Genomic DNA, 25,074 nt, shown 5'->3' with positions numbered 1-25,074 from the left:
AACAAGAAAAGTGAAACAGCGCATTGGTGAGCACCGGAGTAATATCCGATGCAAAAAATTAACAACTAAACTGAGCCGACATTTTTTTGAACATAACCATACCCCGAATGATATGAAATGGACAATAATTGAAAAAATTACTGGTACCACAAACATCCCTACCAGACTCTTTGAGAAAGAACAGCGGTGGGTGTACCGTCTAGGTACCAACATCATTGGGCTTAATGACGATATCCCATGGAATACTGTACTAAACTGAAACCCTTTGATTTTAATGTTTGCCAAAGTACTAAGTGTTCAGGGAAAACAAACAAACAAGAGATCAATCTGAAAAGTGTGCCAATCATGTCCGTTCGATCAGTAGCGCACTATTTACAAATAAACATCAATGTTGTAAATATCAAGAATTTAATTCCCAGATTCTTATGAATATTCACATTCATGTAGTAAACATTGCGCTTATTTTACTCTGCGCACCTAAAACGTACAGATACCTGTAGATCTCGATTAAACACACAAGCCAAGACAAATTGTGTTGTACTGGCGAGAAATATTAACCCATCTCAAACAGCAAAGTAACACTGCTGTTATTTACATCCCCAAAATTAATGATCGGCCTAAAGACTCTAGCCTCGATTTAATAAATACTATGCAATGTTTTGCATGGCAACGAGCACAACCAAGCCTCGCCTTTATATATATCTTTTATTTTTTATTTTTGACTTCTCCTTGACGAACGAAGACTCAGGCCCGAAGTCAAGGATTGGCCCATTAAGGCAAGCCTCCCTTTGGAGACATAACACAATGTTTCCATAGAAACGAGTGCAACCAAGCCTCGTTTTCACCGAACCGCGCCCACGGGAAAGAACACCCTGGCCTCGATCGGGAATAGCCACGCCCACCCGGAAGAGCGCCAACAACGTTACACAGCCCTTTAAAACGAATATACCGGCCCCGCTCTCCATCGTCGGGGTCCGGTAGAGGTAGTACGAGGTGTACAAGCGGGCTGCGAGTGCTGAGGGCGTGAGTAATGCTGCATTGACGATCGGACCAAAACCATACTATGAAGCTAAGTCAATCGCGATTCCGTATGTTTCTAGCCTATGTTTTCTTATCTTTAGGATGTGCCAGGGACACTCCAACCCCCCTCCTGAGACCCATGGTGCAGATAGCGCCAATCTTTAAAGTGAGACTTGTTTTTACATCATACTTACGTGTGTGGGTCACTGACTCTTTGTCCATTGATCCTTTGAAACACTTATACCATGTGATTTTAACCCCCTTTAAACCACTCACGGCTTCTTTTAAATCACTATTTTCACTACACTTCCCAGAACTAGTTGTATCATCCCTAGAGGGTTTGTGGATGGTGCTTAACTCTAGTAGTTATTCTGGGAACACGTTTGCTGCCACTTATTTGGAGCACCATGAACCGAAAAGTGCTATGGCATAGCCCTACAAATAATTGTTTGTTTGTCCTATATGTCTGTCCGTACTTTTTTGTTCCACAGGTGCCGAGACACTCCAAAACCAGGAGTGATTTTTGGAATGAGCATTTGCTCTTCCTATTTTTATGCACTTTAAACACCTTTTTTATTTTTTCACTTTCACGTCCCCAGGTCAGGGTGGACGATTAGAGAGTCCATACCGCCGGGGTTTATCATTGTCCTGACGAATGCCTAGGTAAAATAAAACCAACACTAAGGCTGAAACATGTTGACATATTAATTCTGAATTAAACCAACCATTACCTTTGGCTTTACAATTCAGACACATAGAACTCTTGTATTCGTGTCCTAGGGATCATTAATAAACTTTTTTTAGATACCCTTTAGACACTTTTTAAGCTTAATTTATCCTCACAACACACCCTTTACACAAAACCAGCTCCGCAGTCTTCTGGCGTCGTAGCACACCGAAGAGGCATTAGGTCTCTTCGGTGGGGCCCGATGATGAAGCATGACACTGACTAGGTCGGTGTGTGAGGGCTTTCTTTCAAACGCAAATAGGGTGCGAATATCTTGAATCTGTTGGCTCCATCCAAGTGGCTTATAAGAGACATTAACCTCTCTTCTTTTGTTGATATCCATATATGAACACTCCAAAAACATCAAGCCTAGGATTAGGGATCCATCTAAAAGCTTCTCTAGCTGCCAAAATTCTTTCTTCAGTTCCAACCACCAAAGCCCAGTCTCACTAAAATTCTTGCAGACTCTCACAAGGGTTTGCGGCATTCCCGCAGACTCAACACCCTAAGATTCCCGGCACACATCTCGCAAGAAGCCTCTTGCACTGCTTAGTTCCAACTGATCTTACTTGCACATCTGTTTTCCGTCCTTTGAGTGCATAGATGCCATTACCTCAAACTATTGGCAGTGGCAGTGATGTACCAGCACCTGGGTTACATCTCTTTGTTCCTGGGTGAATTTGTAGAATTTACTCTCTCGCTGAAGACTATGGCCTGAAGAACCCTGGTTATGGGGTTCACAACATTGTAGAGCTTGACACAGATTGCAAGTCATACAATGGACCTGCAAAGCCTTCTTAACATAGATACTGTGAGTGTGTCTCCGCAGCTCATTCCCCTTCACGTCTCCCACCTGCTGTACTCTCTTATCTCATGCACTTTAACAAAACGCAGTCCAGCACAATCAGGAAGGCCTCGAGGGCCATAATTTGTCATCTACACTGAACAAACATGACTCACTCAGAACCAGAATACCTAGGTTAAATATCAAAGCCACATGCAAAATGCTTCAATGCTGGCCTGGCTGAATTGAAGAGAACCAGCTACAACCTGCAATGTGAATATGCTGACAAGTAATACATTTTGCTATACTTATGAGTTAATAAAATTGCCACAGAGAAGGAGTTTCTTCAAGATCACAATTTAAATGACACATATATGATTTGATAGGAATCGGATGACTCATTACTAGATCAGCAATGAATTGACCCAAAAGCTGTGTGGACCCTCATTTGAAGGACAACAGAAATTGCCAAGCAGTAAAATGACCCCAGGGTAACCTTATTGTTTTCCTTCGAGGTCATTTTACCACCCCTGTTTTTAATGCCAGAGTGTGGGACAACTTGCAGACGTTTTCCAGTAATTGACCTCATTTCACATACCTATTCCTCTAGGTCCTACCTGGAGTAATTTGAGAGTGTGAAAGTTTTGCACAACCTGTAATCCGAAATTGTATGCAAACACTGATTGGGTCATACTTGGAATTTACTCCTGAACTCTAAAGGAGGGCCTATGTAATTAACCACTGAACCCATCCACCCCAAAGGGTGGGTAAGAATATGGCCCTATTTGGGCCCAGGCGGTTCGTAATTAGGCCTTCTCGGAGTATCTGGTTCTGGAATATTTCTAAATCTGCCAAATCCACATCTGAAATGTTAGTAGAAGACTCCAAGAAGGATTTCTGCTTTCTTTCTGCCAGCTGTAGAAGATGCCCTCCTAAACCAAGCACTCACTCCGTCTTGAAATCTTAGAGCACTATTTGTGGTTAAACACTTAAAATGGTGCCCATTGACTTTTTTGTTGTTCAAACAGACAATGCAAATCACCCATTCCTCTGGCTATCAGGATATAATTATCAAATGTCCAGACTTGATGACACCCACTTACTCCAAACCAGTGGCAGCTCGTCAGCAGGGACATCAGGGCACAGTCCTGCCACCTGTCAGCCACCAGTTACTGCCCACGCCTCTGCCCACACTACTAATTATTTAAGTTAATTTGGCAGTGTTCATGAAAATACAACTTTTGTGCTTTTATGAACTCTGCCAGTGCACACGTCAGCTCTCTTGGCCTTTCCAGTCCAAACCAAAATTTGCACACACTGCTTTAGAAACAGAACAACATGGCTGCACTAGGTCATCTAAGAATGAGAATGCAGGACGACCACAAGAGTTATTGAATATTCTGAAGATGATTAAGTATTATTGGAATTATAGATCCATCCTAGGTTCCTGCAAATTCCATGCACCATATTGATTACATTGTCAATTTACACTCCTAGGTTTACATCGCTGTTTGCTAGATTTTTATGCCTTATTTATAATTCTGAATTAATTCCAAGAATACACACATCAGTATGCGCTTGAATAATTGAACAATGCGTTCGTTTAAGCCTGTATATATGGATTGGTGTCACTACAACGCATGCTTTTACATCGCATGCCTTTACAACGCGGTTTTTACCACGCAGTACATTGTAACGCATAATGCATTTTAGGCGCTGGATAGTGAATTATTTAATTTACTATTCCAACTCCAGTCCCCGTGGATAGCAGGGAAGGTGTTGGATAGTAAATTAAATATATTCCCTATTCTAGAGCGCCCCCCAGCGCAATGCGTTGTAATGGTATGCGTTGTAATGGTTGCGATGTAATGGTAGTGCGTTGTAAAAAATGTGTTGTAAGTGATGTTCCCCGTATATATATACTTAGCAAAAGTCCATTATCAAATGGTTACTTTTTTCACCCGAATTATTTTTTTCCCAGCTAAGAACCCCGTGTTGCTTCACCCATACCTTGCAGATGTCAGAACAGTATAAAGTGTTTGAACATATCTTAGAAAACGTTGTCAATCATTTTGTGGGAGATCGCCAAATTCCCATGCCAGCACCGCCCTGGAACACCCTCTCCTTGGGAACAGATTTACTCTTACATAGAATATATCACATATATTAAATATTACGCATGACTAAATCAATTTATGACCGTAAATTAAAGATTTGTGAATTGTAAAAGTAAATTTACACTCGGCTAGTGCAGCTAAATTTACCTTAGCTGCACACATGCTGTCTTAATTATACCTATCTAGTGCAATGTTGTTTTCTTCTTTTGTTTCCTTATACTTTGTTTTATTTTCATATTCTCTGTCTTGCCTTCTTCTTTCGGTCATTATTATTCATTTTTTAATGATAGAAAAGTGCATTATGGCTCCCGATGCACAGTTCCTCCTGAACTCTGATTTCTTAGTATTTTTATGGAAGGTCTTTAAATATCTTGTAGGATCTGGACAGCGTCCTGAAAAGTGAACTCAGTGGGAACTTTGAGAAGACCGCCCTGGCCCTGTTAGACCGCCCATGTGAGTTCGATGCCCGCGAGCTTCGGAAAGCCATGAAAGGAGCTGGAACGAATGAATCACTACTAATCCAGATTTTGTGCACTAGGGCCAACAAGGTAAGTCCACAGGCCTTCTTGGCAGAGTCTCTAGCAGTTGTGATTGCAGTACCCATATTGCTTCCTTTACAGATGCCTTTCATCTGAAAATGTGCATGCAATGTATTGATTACTTGTAATATAAGATATAGATTGCTTTGTGTTCGCTTACTTTTAATAATAACCCCTTACACAGCCATGATGTAAGTAATGCAAATATGAACTAATATCTGTTCGTAGTGATCATGAGGCCACGTCTCCCCCTCTCACGCGACTTTATATGACTTGGCAACAATCATGTGAATCTTATTTTTTTACTGAAAATATTTTTTAAATTAGTACAATTCAACTTTAAGTGTAAATGCATGCTTTTTGAAAACCCCCACTAAGACCTCTTGGACACATAAGTGAGACTCCTCAACCATGATAATGTAATCCCTTGCAACTGCCCACTACTTCATAGGACTTCCGTGACTAATGGAAGTAGGCTGGAGCCCTTTTGGCCAATGGGCTATGACTGTACCAGTAGGAGACGCTTCAAGGTCCGGTCTAAAGATGCATGGGGCAACGCATACAATTACATTTTGCCAATTCCCACTACCCAATCAAGAAGGCCCTTTTTAAGCCCTTTGTCTCAATCTGGGGCCCTCTGAGCCAGCTGTTCATATTGGCATTAATGTAGCACTGACCATGCCTCAGTGTTAAATTATGTTTTGGTGCTCTATGCATGGCTTGATGCACTCCACAATGCCTTATATGAACTGCAGGAAGTGCATGAGAAACATTAACTGTAGCTATACTAGTAGGAGCCACCATGCTTGGAAATATCCTCTTGTGCTTAACATGAGTGTGTCCATTACAGAGCTTTCAAATGTTCTGTGGGGCATGCAACAAAAATATTCTGCATCCGGCGGGGCCAGAGACCTGCGTAGTGCTACAGGACTCAACAGAGTTCCTGGGTGGCTTTAGATTGCACTGCGGGCAGCTTCATTGTCTTACAACAAAAGTCACTATCACAGTTCCTGCTTAATGTCTATAATGTGGACTCTCAGCTGAATCACGTTACCCCAAGACATGCTCAATACTCTTCCAAAGTAGATGTAGCCTCGAGGGTCAAGGTACAAGAAAGTATATTTTTCTTTTATACATCATAAAAGAGCCAGGGTAGACATTCCATGGCCCAACCACATTGTGCTTCTCTTCCCCCTCCCTTCAATATTGTTAAAACCATTGGACTTTGCTTCCACTTCAATAACCTTCATTAATAGATTCTTTGCTTCAGAAGTGAAGAAATACCATTCATCATCCACAATCTCAATATTTACAGTCGCCCAAATGGAAGCATTAAGATAAGGAAGCAGAATGGCAAAAAAACAAAATGATCATAACCTCTTCTGTATGTCTAGCCCTTTAGACCATTGATAATCAAGGTCCAGCCTTCTCTTTAGGACTCCACTCACAAATGTACCCAGAATTAGCCAAATATCTAAAAAGTGACCTGTTCGCAGCATATGCTGGGGAGCTGGCATCCCAAAGCCGCATCTCGGACACCAGTGCAGACAGCTCAAGGTTCTGTACATCTTTGCTGGGTTATACTACAGCCTTATAGCCCGTTGCTAAGAAAAATACCAGTTGTTAAGGGCCATGAACCTGAGTAACAGGCCACAGGGAAACAAGGAGTGTAGCCCAAGGGCAGGGGAGAATATTATAAATTAAACTGAGATAAACGGAAAAACAAACATTAGAATTGTGTAACAGAATTTCTATGCCAGCCATGATTGTCCTTGAGCCACTCAATTGTTTTAAGTGAGCTCTAAACATTACATTTCAATGTTCTCATATAAATTGCAAAGAATAACAATGTTTGCTGCTTGTAGCAAACAGTTAAGAACTTATGCAAAAAAAGCAGGCCAGAATAGATTCAACCACTCTCTGAATAGTACCTCTCAGCCCACCCCAGTGTGAACTTGAAGCAAAAAGGTTAAAAAAAAACCAAATGCTAAGTAGTGGCAGCTCCTCCACTATGGCAGAGAAGCGTCGCCCCTCTGCTTTCAAGCAGTGCGAGAAGAGGAAACATAACATAATAAAATGTTGTTATTATCATGCTATGTTTCCTTTGTAGGTGGGAGAGTGGGCGGGGCTGCTCTGCTTACAGAGCAGGGCAGGGGCGGAGTGGTTTGCCCCCTCAAGTGCGAAATGACTGTTTGGCGGGCCTGCATGGAGAACATGCCCACCCCTACAGCCCCTGGCAGAGCACCATGTCACGGCGCTCAAACCAATCACAACGCTCCATTGGAGCGTTGTGATTGGTTGTGGGGTGGGAGCCTGGCTGCCTAGTTCCTGTTCCTGGAAGCAGACTCAGGAGAGCTGGAGCACAGAAGACACAGGACCCGACTTCGAGATAAGTTTTATTTCATTTATTCCTAAACCTTGCTTACACCCCCCATGCGCAACACCCCTGTGACCGCCTGCAACACCCCCGCGTCCCCCCGCTTGCTCCCCCCACCATCCGCAAGCAATGCTGGCCACCCCTGAGTCTAAGGGGTCCAGCCAATTAGTGATCTTCTTCCTATGGTAAAGATTTCTTACTATCAATCCTAAAGTGTATTGTACAATTAATAAACTTCTAATAAATAACAATAAAAAGCAATAACCCAGCCTTGGTCTAAGTGTACAAAAGCAATACATTGATTAATTACACAGACAGGTTTAACACTTCCACGCTCATGACGAGCTGGGCTCGTCATGGTGTAGCCTCCTCGTACACTGATGACGAGCCCAGCTCGTCATAAAACAACTAAAATAAGCAATTCCCAGCACAGGAGGGAAATTGCCTTAGCAGCCATGGAGTTAAACCTGTATGGATCTCATCATACAAACACAATACCAATAAATATCAGCAGTTTAAAAGTTCACATAACACTAAACCCATAAAGTTTCCAAAATACCCCAGTAAATGAAGGTCAGTGTCACTCAAACATACTATGCCTGCATCTGAGTATTCCCTTGTTATCTCAATAAGTGTCTTTGAATGCCAGACAAATACACAATATATGTACACGTGGTTCCTCCCATATAGACCATAGGTGACTTCAAACATTTTCTTCACCCTTTCTCCAGCCACAACCAAAACACAGTATTTTATACAAGCATTGGCATAGCCAATAGGTCTCGCCTTTGGGACTTTGTAAGTGTTTAGTTATCCAGCACAATATCCTTGGTGCAACAACTTCAAGTGTGGCATCGCTAAACACTTATAAGGTCCCAAAGGCGAGACCTATTGGCCATGCCAATGCTTGTTTGTCTATTGTTAACAATCTTGCCAGGTTGGCACTCAACCCCAGCATAAAATTGCCCCGCCTTAGCATACCAAGAGCATTGCTGGTATAGTGGAGCCCAACCATTGCTTATTGGTGGCCTGGCATAACCATACCCAGCCCTGGCCGATTTCAGTCATTCCTCACATCTATATATTTCTGACTTTATGGGGGAATGCTCTAATATATGATGACAAAACATGTGTGAAGGCGGAAGGGGGCCATGTGTAGTATATGCAAGTACTTGCTGCAAACTGGAGTCTGATGTTTGGATACTAAATATGCTATTGATAAAAATACCCAGTCAGTGTTTCAGGAAAAATTGTGGTTTTCATTCAAATAACAAGATTTGGGGGACCTTGATTTATTTCTTTGAAAGCAAAAGCTCGGCAAAATGTGTGCATTTTCAGAAATAGACAAGCTGATGCTTAGGGGAAAATGACTGCATTTACTTGACAAATGATTTATAATGAGTTTGCGATACTTTATTGGCATGTTGTGTAATTGGTACCAACGGGTATCTACTGCTATTGGTGTAGTTTCAAAAGCGTGTTGAATAGTTCATCATCTACATTGATCCTTTCTTGACTTTATCACTGATGCTGTCAAAGGCTGAAGCCTAAAAGATTAGGGTAACCTGTCTGATATCTGAACCAGTGACATCTTAGTAAGTAAAATAAACATACAGCACTGAGAATTTACTTGAAATGGGCAGGGTGAAATGTATTAGTGAAAATAAAAGCAATATACATTTAAACATTGGCAATGTGGAATTGTGTAACCAATTTAGGTAAAATGAGTGCTGACAATACCATGTATGAAAGAAATTGGTTTCACTTGATCAGAGCAATCTGTGGCTTCTTCTGCTCCAAAATGCTGCAGGATGAACTGCTTTTCGCTCTAAAAGCTACTGGTAAATCGGTGGGAATGCCATTAGAAAGCCCAAATTGCACTCAGGTCCTAAATTTGCACTAGCCCTAGTCCATAATATGAATATTTACGCTGTAAATATAATATAAAAGCCTATTTGACCCCTTTACAGTGTAACTCGAAACCTCTTTACAATCTGATTTTCCTGTTTTCCCATGAAGTCCCAAAAACCTTTAGTCGCTTCAGGAGAAACTCAGTTGAAAGAGTGCCCGCCGTGACAAACCGTTGAACTAAAATACTTCCCTTGGAAACAGTTCCCCTGACTCGAGCAAAGCAGCCTTGCTGCCTTCAGACTTTGTGTGGCATAAAGATAAAATGTCCGCAGGCCCCTAATTTCCAAACACCGCCGCGTAGCAAGAGAGGACTGGCGGCTTTACTACTTTGGCACCTGAGAGCGTTTCCTCACGAAATGACAGGAAAGACACTTTTCTAATTCTATGCGCGTCTGTCCGTGTACCGGGATGAACTGTACTGGCGTGTGGGTCAAACGTTGGGCGAGTCTAACGTTGGGCAAGTCTGCATAAGCGACGCAACACCCATAAGGAATAATTATTGTGACTAATTGCCTTCGAGATTTATTCAGGCCATTTAGGGAAATTTGTCACTCATTGCCCGCGTTTATTAGGAGCTGTTAATAGCAAATGGCCATCTCCTGCAGATTATCTGTCTGCTGGCACCTCCCTAGCAAATTAAATTAACCAAAATCCCATAAATAAGGAGCCTCCGTGAACCACTCTATCGGAAATATATTTGATCTATAAATAAAATCATGCATTTTGGTGGCAGACGAATGCTGACTCAGCAGCCTGCGAACCTGTGGCTCTGACGCTCAGTGGCGCGCGCAGCTTTGAGCAATAAAGTGAAAGCACGCTCTCTGGCACAGAAGGTCCAAATTTCACAACCCGTAATAAATGCGAAAATGTGTGATAACCGGATGAGATGCACTCAAACTTTCATTTACCCAAAGCTTCCGAGAAATATGGGCAAATTTATTCTTGTTTTAGCTGAGGGTAAACTTCTACATAGAGGTCGCATTCTTTCTGCCACTTTTTGTGACATCTTTCTCAGAAGCAAGAAGGCTGCGTGGGGGTGAGGAGCTTGCTAGAACATTTTCGGGTATAGTCTGTTTTGAAAATGTATTTACAAAGCATATTGAACAAGTGTCTAGCTGTGTGCACTTTAGTCTAGCCCCGTGTAGCAGGAAGATGTCTTGTCTCTATGAAGCCGCAGAAAAGCTTCACCGGTTAGAAGGAGCTTACCGGCATTCTCTTTAAGGCTCTGCTGCCCTCTGCTGCACTCTGTTGGATAGTGCCGCGCGTCACATCTCCAGTTTTCAATTTTTAGTGACAAAGGAATCATAAACAAGCATGCACGCCTCGCAGCAGGGTAAGGGGAAAGAGGAGGGGGCCTGCGCGATTCACTCCCGCGAGTAGTTCGCCTCACGTGCATGCGTTGCCATTGGCCCACAAAGCCAGTCGATTACATGAGGTCCCCTCCTATGCAACGCATGCGCGTTGCGTAGGACGAGACCTAAAAAGGTAATTCTGAGTCCAACAAGCCTGCGTTTCTATTAAAACCTCATAGGAACATCCAGTTATTTGTGTGGGGCTTTATAAACGTAGTTGAGTAGAGTCATCCACATATCTTTGTCTTCTCTACAACCTGCTGATCTTTCTAATGTGAGATGATCAGCTTTGGCTGTTCCACAACCATGTCCTTTGAACTAAGGCTGTGGAAGTTATTTGCTCCATATGTCTCCTAATACTACAGTTTGAAGGGAAGATCCCAAATAAACTCTATAAAGGTTTTCATACCCCATGGAGGCCTTATTCACCTGCTGCCATACTAAGCCCATCGCTACTCGCTGAAAATGCATGCAAATGTTATCTTCAAAATACCCTTCTAATCTTGAGACAGTCCACAGGGGTGCATGAGACAAAAGGCAATCAAGTGTTTGGCGCCTCAATATGTTTTTATGGGCAGTCACTGGCTTTCTCTAGCAATTTTTCATGATCTTAGAATATAAGCTTTATGGAGGTCTTTGCTAAGATACTGTGAGTATTCACACTAATGAAATTCCACCTTTTGTGATTAGTTTTCACTGACCTCCTTCTAACCAGAAATAAAAGAAATCCTAGGATCACCTGCTTTACAATGCAGTCTAAATTTCAAACAATGAGCTGACGTTGATAATTTTCTTCTTTTGTTTTTCAGCAAATTGTTGCCATAAAACAAGCGTACAAGCGCTGTAAGTAACATATCTTTTTGTGTGTTATGTTGTTCTAAGAAGCCATTAGGTTGGCTGTGTACAGAGTTTCACACTTGCTATCCTTCTTTCCACAGTATTTGAAAGGGATTTGGAATCAGATGTGAAAAGCGACACAAGTGGTTCATTCAGGAGCATACTCATCGCCCTGCTGCAGGTAGGTGAACACAGAGGCTGGAAAGCCTCACTTTTGTGGACCCTGTAGCTCTGTCTATGTGACTTAGTGCCATGTCATTGCTGTAGCATATGATTCCATTGTGGTCTGTTTTGACCAGATATTCCAATACTTGTGAAATGGTGGACTGTGTAAAGGTATTCATCAGGGAAAATCCAAAATTAGCCCTAGAGATCAATAGACCCTATTATGAAAAAGTACGCTGGGCGAGCAAAACTCTAGTTGCACTCTTTTTTTTATCCTCAACTAGTAAGTATTTTTGTTGAGTTTTTGGAGAAATACCTGTAACACATTTGTTTTCAGAATAGCATTTGCATCAAAAGGAATTGCACATACTGTAATCCAAGTCACTACAATCCTGCATAGTTTGGGAATGTCCCCTTAGTGATTTCCACACTTCGGTTTGAAATAATAAATACACTTTTAGAGGCGCCCATTAGCTTGCAGTCATTCACTAAGTGCTGACAGTGCTGGAGATATGCTGACATTTTTCTCTTAGAATTGTAAATGAAATATTGTTCCAGTTCATGGAGAACCCGGATTGGCAGATCAGGCTAGACGCTCCCATTGGAGCAGAGTCAAGAGTGATTTGCATATAGCTGGGTCCAAGCAGAAGTGACGTAGTGTGCAAAATAATGGTGGACTGGGACGTGGCTCAAGTAATTACCAGTGGCTGAGATTAATTCAAGCATTCCATACATCACTTTATTGTATACTTTAGTAAATAGGAGAGAGGCAGTTGGTCAAAGCCCCCCGCCCTCCCAGGCAGGCAGTCCACTTCCATGGTGCACTGTACACACATCATGTTGGATGTGGCACTCCAAGCACACACACAAGTAAAACAGGCTGTGCAGCTTGGGGGTTACCATCCAGCTTCTGTGACATTGTGGAGTGAGATGTCTGTTTGATGTCTCCCTTCTCATGGCGTCACAGTTGATCCCCACGCCTTGTTGAGTGTGTCTACTAACCACTCATGGCTACTGTGAAGGGCCCTTAAATGCCACTATCTCTATGTAACCGGGGAGTGCTCAATAGGAGGTGTTTGTGGCATTTTACTCCTGTGTTGTGTGATTGCACAACCAAATGTAGGGTAACTAGAGTCCTATGGTGAACATCGGGAGTGCTTGAAGAGAATGCTGATTCTCTGTCAGGCTGCCTTTGTCCTCCTTGAGCACTTGACTCTGCATGCTGCTGTCCCTGGTGCGCTGTTCCTGGAAGCTTGCAGGGCATGCGCGGCCCGTGGAGGGAGTTATGGTGGGGCAGGAAGGCGGGGCAGGGAGGGGGCAAAATGCGATGCAGTGCGCGCTACGAAATTCGTATTATTAATTACATTGTTTACTTACCTCCAATTATCCATATTCCGGTTTTTAGGTACCTGCCCCTCCCCGCCTTCCTGCCCCAACGTAACTCCCTCCACGGGCCGTGGGTGTAGCAGGGGGCTGTGTGGAGATACAGCCCTTTTCTTGCCAGACTATGCACAAAATATATGTGAGACCCTCCTCCGAGAGCTGGACTGAGCATTGCCTAGCAGAGGAGGGCTTATGTGTCTCTTTAGTAGTGTGGTGCCAGATTCTTACTCCTGCAAAAACTACAAGGCAGAAGAAAACCCAAGAAGACACACTATATCGAAATAGGATTATTTAAAATGTAGAGTTACAGGGGGCTATGGTTCTCTCTGGTTTTCACGCCACTATCCCTCAATGTGCCATTACCCCTTGGAATTTGCCTGGACTCTACGAGATTTTGCTGCACCAGTGCAGCAAGGTGTCAACCAGCAATGGCCCTGTGTGTCCCTGTCCGCCTTGAATCCTGGGAACAAGTCTGTGACATGGAAGAAGCTGCACTGTTGTGGCTTGAAACTTGGAGAGGTTGTACTGACTAGTGTGTAGAAGAGCTTGCCCTTGACCAGAAAGATGCAAAAAAAAGGTTCAGAGTGTTGAAGCCAGGTTTATGCAATAAGACAGCCAGGAGCCGGGATGACCTTGCAGTCCCCCTGGTTAGACTTACTGTAACATATGGAGGCTGATGGCTGCACAGAGCCTATATATGCCCCTACAAGTCGGAGAGGTTCACGGAGGGATCTCCCCCTCCACCCCGCATGATTATGAAAGTGTCTTAATGCTGGTGGCTGATTGCCCAGATTCAGGAATCTTTGGAACACTGGAATGTTCCTTCCAGTGCTTATTATAATGGAGGTATATGATATATTGAAGTTGCTATGTAATCCTAACACTAAATCCTCGCCCCCCCACATCTGTTGCTCTAGAGAGTTCTGTAGGCACCCCTGGTAAAACGGGAGTCCCAGTCAACAGAAAATCCAGAACAACCAGTTTCTGACCCCTTCAATTTCCATTGAAAATATTGACTTGGAGATATCAGTGTTCAGTGACCTAACCTCTAGTTACTGGATCTCCAGTAGTCCTGTTACCTAGACACTGAACCGCAATACTCTGAAGCCATACACTTGGGTGGGACCATAGATAATTTTTCGGGTATTCAGTTTTGTGGCGAGTTTGCTTCTTTGGTCTGTTTTGCATATTTTCCTCCACCTGTTTTGAAACCCTCCAAAGTAGTCTTAACTTTAACCAAAAATCCCTGACAAAAGGTGAACATATTCTTTCATACACAATAACATCCTGCCTGGCACCTCAGCCCACTGTAAAAGACTAGACACGTATGACTCTCAACGATAGGCAAGGGCACCCACATTTGAACCTTGATGCACTGCTATCATTATGATCCTTGTGTCGCACAGTATCACACTTTCACCTAGTGAAGGCAGCCCTGGCTGCTTGACGTCAGTATTGCTGATATTCAATGTGCAAATGGGATTCTGTGATTATCCAGATGGAGAGCACAAGTACTTCAGGGCCACTCCAGTGCTTTGAAGTGCTAGACAAATGTTACAATAAAATGCCTTACTACCTATTGTCTAGGAACACAAATGATAACCAGCACCCACCTATGCTGGTGGAGTTCCCAGAAACCCTTACTGACAACTACTTGGTAGAAACAGTAAACTGTAGAATAACTTGAAACATAGCTACTGGAAATACTTGTTGCAATTGTTTATTATTGGACACAAACAAGGTAATCTTTGATTAATGCTTTGGAAACACAATCTGTTCCAGTGGTGCTGGAACAATTTTAAGAGCGGGGGTTCTGCCACCAATGACACATCACTGAAGTCATTGAGATATGAAAAACCAACTTGAAGTTGATTGTAAATGTCAATGTTTTATGACCGCATTTTGGTTGCAAAACATTCTTAGATACCGCTGCGATTCAGTATTAGTAAGGACCGCCCTAAACACGCCCCTTGCTAACACTGAATCGCAAACCCTAGGGTTTGGTACATCAGAAAATGCTTTTTTTTTAACCGTTTGCAACCAGAAAAAAAGCTTTGTACATCTAACTCATGGTTCACTTTACAAAACTTCTAACTTTGCAGTCTGAGAAAGAAAAGTAAACACCAATCTCAATGTTAAAAGAATAAGCAATCATTTAGCAAAAGACAGCCTGACATTTGACCTGTCTTTGACCTCATAGCAAATGTGACACTAAAAAACCAACATATGAAGGCAACTTTAATGCTCATTCACCTTTTGAACTCTATCTTGTTTATTTTGGGGGTGCTGCAGGCACAGCTTGTGTATGTGTTCAGTTTTGTAAGTCTCGCAACCCATTCAACACTAGATATAATGAGCACGTATTCATGTGGAGAGGATGCACAAGAAGCCTGCTTAGTTTTACGAAGCACCACAGATTTCTTACCCCTAGGCTTCCGGATTCCATGCAGCACGTGACATGAACAGTACACACATGTAGAGTGCAGAGAACAGACTGAAGGGTGCAATGTATAAATTCCAACTCCGCCCAGCACAGCGCACCCGATTAGACAGATATAATTGTTTGTCACCTTTCATACATGAGACAGTGCAGCATTGATAGACGTCACCTGGCATACATGAGACAGTGCAGCGTTGATAGACGTCACCTGGCATACATGAGACAGTGCAGCATTGATAGACGTCACCTTGCATACATGAGACAGTGCAGCATTGATAGTGCAGCATTGATAGACGTCACCTTGCATACATGAGACAGTGCAGCATTGATAGACGTCACCTTGCATACATGAGACAGTGCAGCATTGATAGACGTCACCTTGCATGCATGAGACAGTGCAGCATTGATAGACGTCACCTTGCATACATGAGACAGTGCAGCATTGATAGACGTCACCTTGCATACATGAGAGTGCAGCATTGATAGACGTCACCTGGCATACATGAGACAGTGCAGCATTGATAGACGTCACCTGGCATACATGAGACAGTGCAGCGTTGATAGACGTCACCTTGCATGCATGAGACAGTGCAGCATTTATAGATGTCACCTGGCATACATGAGACAGTGCAGCATTGATAGACGTCACCTTGCATACATGAGACAGTGCAGCATTGATAGACGTCACCTTGCATGCATGAGACAGTGCAGCATTTATAGATGTCACCTGGCATACATGAGACAGTGCAGCATTGATAGACGTCACCTGGCATACATGAGACAGTGCAGCATTGATAGACGTCACCTTGCATACATGAGACAGTGCAGCATTGATAGTGCAGCATTGATAGACGTCACCTTGCATACATGAGACAGTGCAGCATTGATAGACGTCACCTTGCATACATGAGACAGTGCAGCATTGATAGACGTCACCTGGCATACATGAGACAGTGCAGCGTTGATAGACGTCACCTTGCATGCATGAGACAGTGCAGCATTGATAGACGTCACCTTGCATACATGAGACAGTGCAGCATTGATAGACGTCACCTTGCATACATGAGAGTGCAGCATTGATAGACGTCACCTGGCATACATGAGACAGTGCAGCATTGATAGACGTCACCTGGCATACATGAGACAGTGCAGCGTTGATAGACGTCACCTTGCATGCATGAGACAGTGCAGCATTTATAGATGTCACCTGGCATACATGAGACAGTGCAGCATTGATAGACGCCACCTTGCATGCATGAGACAGTGCAGCATTGATAGACGTCACCTTGCATACATGAGAGTGCAGCATTGATAGACGTCACCTGGCATACATGAGACAGTGCAGCATTGATAGACGTCACCTGGCATACATGAGACAGTGCAGCATTGATAGACGTCACCTTGCATGCATGAGACAGTGCAGCATTTATAGATGTCACCTTGCATGCATGAGACAGTGCAGCATTGATAGACGTCACCTTGCATGCATGAGACAGTGCAGCATTGATAGACGTCACCTTGCATACTTGAGCGCAGCTTTGATAGGCGTCACCATGCATACATGAGTGCAGCATTGATAGACGTCACCTTGCATACATGAGTGCAGCATTGATAGACGTCACCCTGCATACATGAGACAGTGAAGCATTGATAGACGTCACCTTGCATACATGAGACAGTGCAGCATTGATAGACGTCACCTTGCATGCATGAGACAGTGCAGCATTGATAGATGTCACCTTGCATGCATGAGACAGTGCAGCATTGATAAACGTCACTTTGCATATATGAGACAGTGCAGCATTGATAGACGTCACCTTGCATACATGAGACAGTGCAGCATTGATAGACGTCACCTTGCATACATGAGAGTGCAGCATTGATAGACGTCACCTTGCATACATGAGACAGTGCAGCATTGATAGACGTCACCTGGCATACATGAGACAGTGCAGCATTGATAGACGTCACCTTGCATACATGAGACAGTGCAGCATTGATAGACGTCACCTTGCATGCATGAGACAGTGCAGCATTGATAGACGTCACCTTGCATACATGAGACAGTGCAGCATTGATAGACGTCACCTGGCATACATGAGACAGTGCAGCATTGATAGACGTCACCTGGCATACATGAGACAGTGCAGCATTGATAGACGTCACCTTGCATGCATGAGACAGTGCAGCATTGATAGATGTCACCTTGCATGCATGAGACAGTGCAGCATTGATAGACGTCACCTTGCATGCATGAGACAGTGCAGCATTGATAAACGTCACCTTGCATGCATGAGACAGTGCAGCATTGATAGACGTCACCTTGCATACATGAGAGTGCAGCATTGATAGACGTCACCTTGCATACATGAGTGCAGCATTGATAGACGTCACCTTGCATACATGAGACAGTGCAGCATTGATAGACGTCACCTTGCATACATGAGACAGTGCAGCATTGATAGACGTCACCTTGCATATATGAGACAGTGCAGCATTGATAGACGTCACCTTGCATGCATGAGACAGTGCAGCATTGATAGACGTCACCTTGCATACATGAGACAGTGCAGCATTGATAGACGTCACCTTGCATACATGAGAGTGCAGCATTGATAGACGTCACCTTGCATATATGAGACAGTGCAGCATTGATAGACGTCACCTTGCATACATGAGACAGTGCAGCATTGATAGACGTCACCTTGCATATATGAGACAGTGCAGCATTGATAGACGTCACCTTGCATGCATGAGACAGTGCAGCATTGATAGACGTCACCTTGCATACATGAGACAGTGCAGCATTGATAGTGCAGCATTGATAGACGTCACCTTGCATACATGAGACAGTGCAGCATTGATAGACGTCACCTTGCATACATGAGAGTGCAGCATTGATAGACGTCACCTTGCATATATGAGACAGTGCATCATTGATAGACGTCACCTTGCATACATGAGACAGTGCAGCATTGATAGACGTCACCTTGCATACATGAGACAGTGCAGCATTGATAGACGTCACCTTGCATACATGAGACAGTGCAGCATTGATAGTGCAACATTGATAGACGTCACCTTGCATACATGAGACAGTGCAGCATTGATAGACGTCACCTTGCATATATGAGACAGTGCATCATTGATAGACGTCACCATGCATACATGAGACAGTGCAGCATTGATAGACGTCACCTTGCATATATGAGAGTGCAGCGTTGATAGACGTCACCTTGCATACTTGAGCGCAGCTTTGATAGGCGTCACCATGCATACATGAGTGCAGCATTGATAGACGTCACCTTGCATACATGAGTGCAGCATTGATAGACGTCACCCTGCATACATGAGACAGTGAAGCATTGATAGACGTCACCTTGCATACATGAGACATTGCAGCATTGATAGACGTCACCTTGCATGCATGAGACAGTGCAGCATTGATAGATGTCACCTTGCATGCATGAGACAGTGCAGCATTGATAAACGTAACTTTGCATATATGAGACAGTGCAGCATTGATAGACGTCACCTTGCATACATGAGACAGTGCAGCATTGATAGACGTCACCTTGCATACATGAGAGTGCAGCATTGATAGACGTCACCTTGCATATATGAGACAGTGCAGCATTGATAGATGTCACCTTGCATACATGAGACAGTGCAGCATTGATAGACGCCACCTTGCATGCATGAGACAGTGCAGCATTGATAGACGTCACCTTGCATACATGAGACAGTGCAGCATTGATAGACGTCACCTTGCATACATGAGACAGTGTAGCATTGATAGACGTAACCTTGCATATATGAGACAGTGCATCATTGATAGACGTCACCTTGCATACATGAGACAGTGCAGCATTGATAGACGTCACCTTGCATATATGAGATAGTGCAGCATTGATAGACGTCACCTTGCATATATGAGATAGTGCAGCATTGATAGACGTCAGCTTGCATGCATGAGACAGCGCAGCATTGATAGACGTCACCTTGCATGCATGAGACAGTGCAGCATTGATAGACGTCACCTTGCATACATGAGACAGTGCAGCGTTGATAGACGTCACCTTGCATACATGAGACAGTGCAGCATTGATAGACGTCACCTTGCATACATGAGACAGTGCAGCATTGATAGACGTCACTTTGCATACATGAGACAGTGCAGCATTGATAGACGTCACCTTGCATACATGAGAGTGCAGCGTTGATAGACGTCACCTTGCATACATGAGACAGTGCAGCGTTGATAGACGTCACCTTGCATACATGAGACAGTGCAGCATTGATAGACGTCACCTTGCATACATGAGACAGTGCAGCATTGATAGACGTCACCTTGCACACATGAGTGCAGCATTGACAGACGTCACCTTGCATATATGAGACAGTGCAGCATTGATAGACATCACCCTGCATACATGAGTGCAGCATTGATAGACGTCACCCTGCATACATGAGACAGTGCAGCATTGATAGACGTCACCTTGCATACATGAGTGCAGCATTGATAGACATCACCTTGCATACATGAGAGTGCAGCATTGATAGACGTCACCTTGCATACATGAGAGTGCAGCATTGATAGACGTCACCTTGCATACATGAGACAGTGCATCATTGATAGACGTCACCTTGCATGCATGAGACAGTGCAGCATTGATAGACGTCACCTTGCATACATGAGACAGTGCAGCGTTGATAGACGTCACCTTGCATACATGAGACAGTGCAGCATTGATAGACGTCACCTTGCATACATGAGACAGTGCAGCATTGATAGACGTCACCTTGCATACATGAGACAGTGCAGCATTGATTGACGTCACCTTGCATACATGAGAGTGCAGCGTTGATAGACGTCACCTTGCATACATGAGACAGTGCAGCGTTAATAGACGTCACCTTGCATACATGAGACAGTGCAGCCTTGATAGACGTCACCTTGCATACATGAGACAGTGCAGCATTGATAGACGTCACCTTGCATACATGATTGCAGCATTGACAGACGTCACCTTGCATATATGAGGCAGTGCAGCATTATTAGACATCACCCTGCATACATGAGAGTGCAGCATTGATAGAAGTCACCCTGCATACATGAGACAGTGCAGCATTGATAGACGTCACCTTGCATACATGAGTGCAGCATTGACAGACGTCACCTTGCATATATGAGACAGTGCAGCATTGATAGACATCACCCTGCATACATGAGAGTGCAGCATTGATAGACGTCACCCTGCATACATGAGAGTGCAGCATTGATAGACGTCACCCTGCATACATGAGACAGTGAAGCATTGATAGACGTCACCTTGCATACATGAGACAGTGCAGTATTGATAGACGTCACCTTGCATACATTAGACAGTGCAGCGTTGATAGACGTCACCTTGCATACATGAGAGTGCAGCGTTGATAGACGTCACCTTGCATATATGAGACAGTGCAGCATTGATAGACGTCACCTTGCATACATGAGTGCAGCATTGACAGACGTCACCTTGCATATATGAGACAGTGCAGCATTGATAGACATCACCCTGCATACATGAGAGTGCAGCATTGATAGACGTCACCCTGCATACATGAGACAGTGCAGCATTGATAGACGTCACCTTGCATACATGAGACAGTGCAGCATTGATAGACGTCACCTTGCATACATGAGAGTGCAGCGTTGATAGACGTCACCTTGCATACATGAGAGTGCAGCATTGATAGACGACACTCTGCATACATGAGACAGTGAAGCATTGATAGACGTCACCTTGCATACATGAGACAGTGCAGCCTTGATAGACGTCACCTTGCATACATGAGACAGTGCAGCATTGATAGACGTCACCTTGCATACATGATTGCAGCATTGACAGACGTCACCTTGCATATATGAGGCAGTGCAGCATTATTAGACATCACCCTGCATACATGAGAGTGCAGCATTGATAGAAGTCACCCTGCATACATGAGACAGTGCAGCATTGATAGACGTCACCTTGCATACATGAGTGCAGCATTGACAGACGTCACCTTGCATATATGAGACAGTGCAGCATTGATAGACATCACCCTGCATACATGAGAGTGCAGCATTGATAGACGTCACCCTGCATACATGAGAGTGCAGCATTGATAGACGTCACCCTGCATACATGAGACAGTGAAGCATTGATAGACGTCACCTTGCATACATGAGACAGTGCAGTATTGATAGACGTCACCTTGCATACATTAGACAGTGCAGCGTTGATAGACGTCACCTTGCATACATGAGAGTGCAGCGTTGATAGACGTCACCTTGCATACATGAGACAGTGCAGCATTGATAGACGTCACCTTGCATACATGAGTGCAGCATTGACAGACGTCACCTTGCATATATGAGACAGTGCAGCATTGATAGACATCACCCTGCATACATGAGAGTGCAGCATTGATAGACGTCACCCTGCATACATGAGACAGTGCAGCATTGATAGACGTCACCTTGCATACATGAGACAGTGCAGCATTGATAGACGTCACCTTGCATACATGAGAGTGCAGCGTTGATAGACGTCACCTTGCATACATGAGAGTGCAGCATTGATAGACGTCACTCTGCATACATGAGACAGTGAAGCATTGATAGACGTCACCCTGCATACATGAGACAGTGAAGCATTGATAGACGTCACCTTGCATACATGAGACAGTGCAGCGTTGATAGACGTCACCTTGCATACATGAGACAGTGCAGCGTTGATAGACGTCACCTTGCATACATGAGACAGTGCAGCGTTGATAGACGTCACCTTGCATACATGAGACAGTGCAGCGTTGATAGACGTCACCCTGCATACATGAGACTGCAGCATTGATAGACGTCACCTTGCATACATGAGACAGTGCAGCATTGATAGACGTCACCTTGCATACATGAGACAGTGCAGCAGTGATAGACGTCACCTTGCATACATGAGTGCAGCATTGACAGACGTCACCTTGCATATATGAGACAGTGCAGCATTGATAGACATCACCCTGCATACATGAGAGTGCAGCATTGATAGACTTCACCCTGCATACATGAGTGCAGCATTGATAGACGTCACCTTGCATACATGAGACAGTGCAGCATTGATAGACGTCACCTTGCATACATGAGTGCAGCATTGATAGACATCACCTTGCATACATGAGTGCAGCGTTGATAGATGTCACCTTGCATACATGAGAGTGCCGCATTGATAGACGTCACCTTGCATACATGAGACAGTGCAGCATTGATAGACGCCACCTTGCATACATGAGACAGTGCAGCATTGATAGATGTCACCTTGCATACATGAGACAGTGCAGCATTGATCGATGTCACCTTGCATACATGAGACAGTGCAGCGTTGATAGACGTCACCTTGCATACATGAGACAGTGCAGCGTTGATAGACGTCACCTTGCATACATGAGACAGTGCAGCATTGATAGACGTCACTTTGCATACATGAGTGCAGCGTTGATAGACGTCACCTTGCATACATGAGTGCAGCGTTGATAGACGTCACCTTGCATACATGAGAGTGCCGCATTGATAGACGTCACCTTGCATACATGAGACAGTGCAGCGTTGATAGACGTCACCTTGCATACATGAGAGTGCAGCGTTGATAGACGTCACCTTGCATACATGAGACAGTGCAGCATTGATAGACGCCACCTTGCATACATGACAGTGCAGCATTGATAGATGTCACCTTGCATACATGAGACAGTGCAGCGTTGATAGACGTCACCTTGCATACATGAGACAGTGCAGCGTTGATAGACGTCACCTTGCATACATGACAGTGCAGCATTGATAGACGTCACCTTGCCTACATGAAAGTGCAGCGTTGATAGACGTCACCTTGCATACATGAGAGTGCAGCGTTGATAGACGTCACCTTGCATACTTGAGTGCAGCTTTGATAGGCGTCACCATGCATACATGAGAGTGCAGCATTGATAGACGTCACCTTGCATACATGAGAGTGCAGCGTTGATAGACGTCACCTTGCATACATGAGACAGTGCAGCATTGATAGACGTCACCTTGCATACATGAGACAGTGCAGCATTGATAGACGTCACTTTGCATACATGAGTGCAGCGTTGATAGACGTCACCTTGCATACATGAGAGTGCCGCATTGATAGACGTCACCTTGCATACATGAGACAGTGCAGCATTGATAGACGCCACCTTGCATACATGAGACAGTGCAGCATTGATAGATGTCACCTTGCATACATGAGACAGTGCAGCGTTGATAGACGTCACCTTGCATACATGAGACAGTGCAGCATTGATAGACGTCACCTTGCATACATGACAGTGCAGCATTGATAGACGTCACCTTGCATACATGAGAGTGCAGCGTTGCTAGACAAAGTGAAGGCTCAAACCACCAGTCCATCTTTCATTGCAGCGCTCACTGAAGAAGGGGCTGACATTCCCCTGCCTGTGGGTGCTGCGAATGACAGCACCTGCCTGCAGCCGACCTTTCTGATCTCGGGAGACCCCCCTGAGCCCTTCTTCTAAGGGGCACCCTTGTTGGCGACCACTGTAAGTAGAACAGTTCACACATGGAGCACAATCAGTGGGCCTCTTGACTGCTTCTTTGCCCTTGCACCCATGTCTGTAATATGGCAAAGGCAGTCCTTACTTTGCAAGGGGCCACCCCCTAAAGAAATAAGGAAGTGCTGCTTTTAGGTGGCATCAGTGCACATTTCATTCCCGTGCAATCCATATTACAGAAGAGGCCCCCAACGCTTCTCCTGCCTCCTTCATAGGTGCCCCGGGTGCAAAAAGCAGACGAATATACTTATTATTCCTGGGGAGTTTTGTGTACTTTAATGGCATGTAGGACACTTTTTTTTTGTATTGAAGTGGACAGCAGGTGGCAGCAGAGGCAGTGTTTCTGACAAATCCGCAGAGGTATATTGAAAACAGCAAATGTTAACTTTTGTGTGCGTTTGATACTCCGCATAATCACAACCTCTCTCCCGCAGGCCAACCGAGACGAGGGTCTCGAAATAAACGAAGATCTGGCCGGAAAAGATGCCAAGGAATTGTATGAAGTAAGTATATTTATGTTCAAATACAACAAATTATGCCTCAACATTTTAACAACTGTTTCACAGCAATTCTGTATGCACAGTGGACTTTATAGTTCCAATACAATGTTTGTAAAAGGTTTGGGCGATGCATTTGTTGCCCGATTCAAACATTGCCTCCTCTTTCACACACTCTGCTTCACACTTATCTCTTTAAACCCACTTATGAGAAGCGCACATCTTTCAGAAAGAGTAACACATGGGGGCATATTTATCAAAGAGTTGCGCCGTCCTTGAGCCACGCAATGGTGTGCAAGGGCGACGCAA

At 44.1% G+C, this 25,074-nt stretch overlaps 1 protein-coding gene across 1 annotated transcript in view; it reads left to right on the top strand.

The window, feature by feature from the left end:
- The window catches only part of ANXA13 (annexin A13), a 200,537-nt gene that overhangs the window by 146,972 nt on the left and 28,491 nt on the right, over window positions 1–25,074 (top strand). The window contains exons 4-7 of the mRNA XM_086966189.1: window positions 5,026–5,196; window positions 11,637–11,670; window positions 11,766–11,845; window positions 24,703–24,771. Of these exons, the coding sequence (XP_086822315.1) occupies window positions 5,026–5,196; window positions 11,637–11,670; window positions 11,766–11,845; window positions 24,703–24,771 (354 nt within the window). The remainder of the gene's footprint in view (window positions 1–5,025; window positions 5,197–11,636; window positions 11,671–11,765; window positions 11,846–24,702; window positions 24,772–25,074) is intronic.

This window comes from Lissotriton vulgaris, chromosome 4_1, assembly GCF_964263255.1.
Source record: "Lissotriton vulgaris chromosome 4_1, aLisVul1.2, whole genome shotgun sequence".
Taxonomy (NCBI): Eukaryota; Metazoa; Chordata; class Amphibia; order Caudata; family Salamandridae; genus Lissotriton; species Lissotriton vulgaris.
Note: the sequence above shows the minus strand (reverse complement) of the source record. Positions and strands in the feature narration are given on the sequence as shown.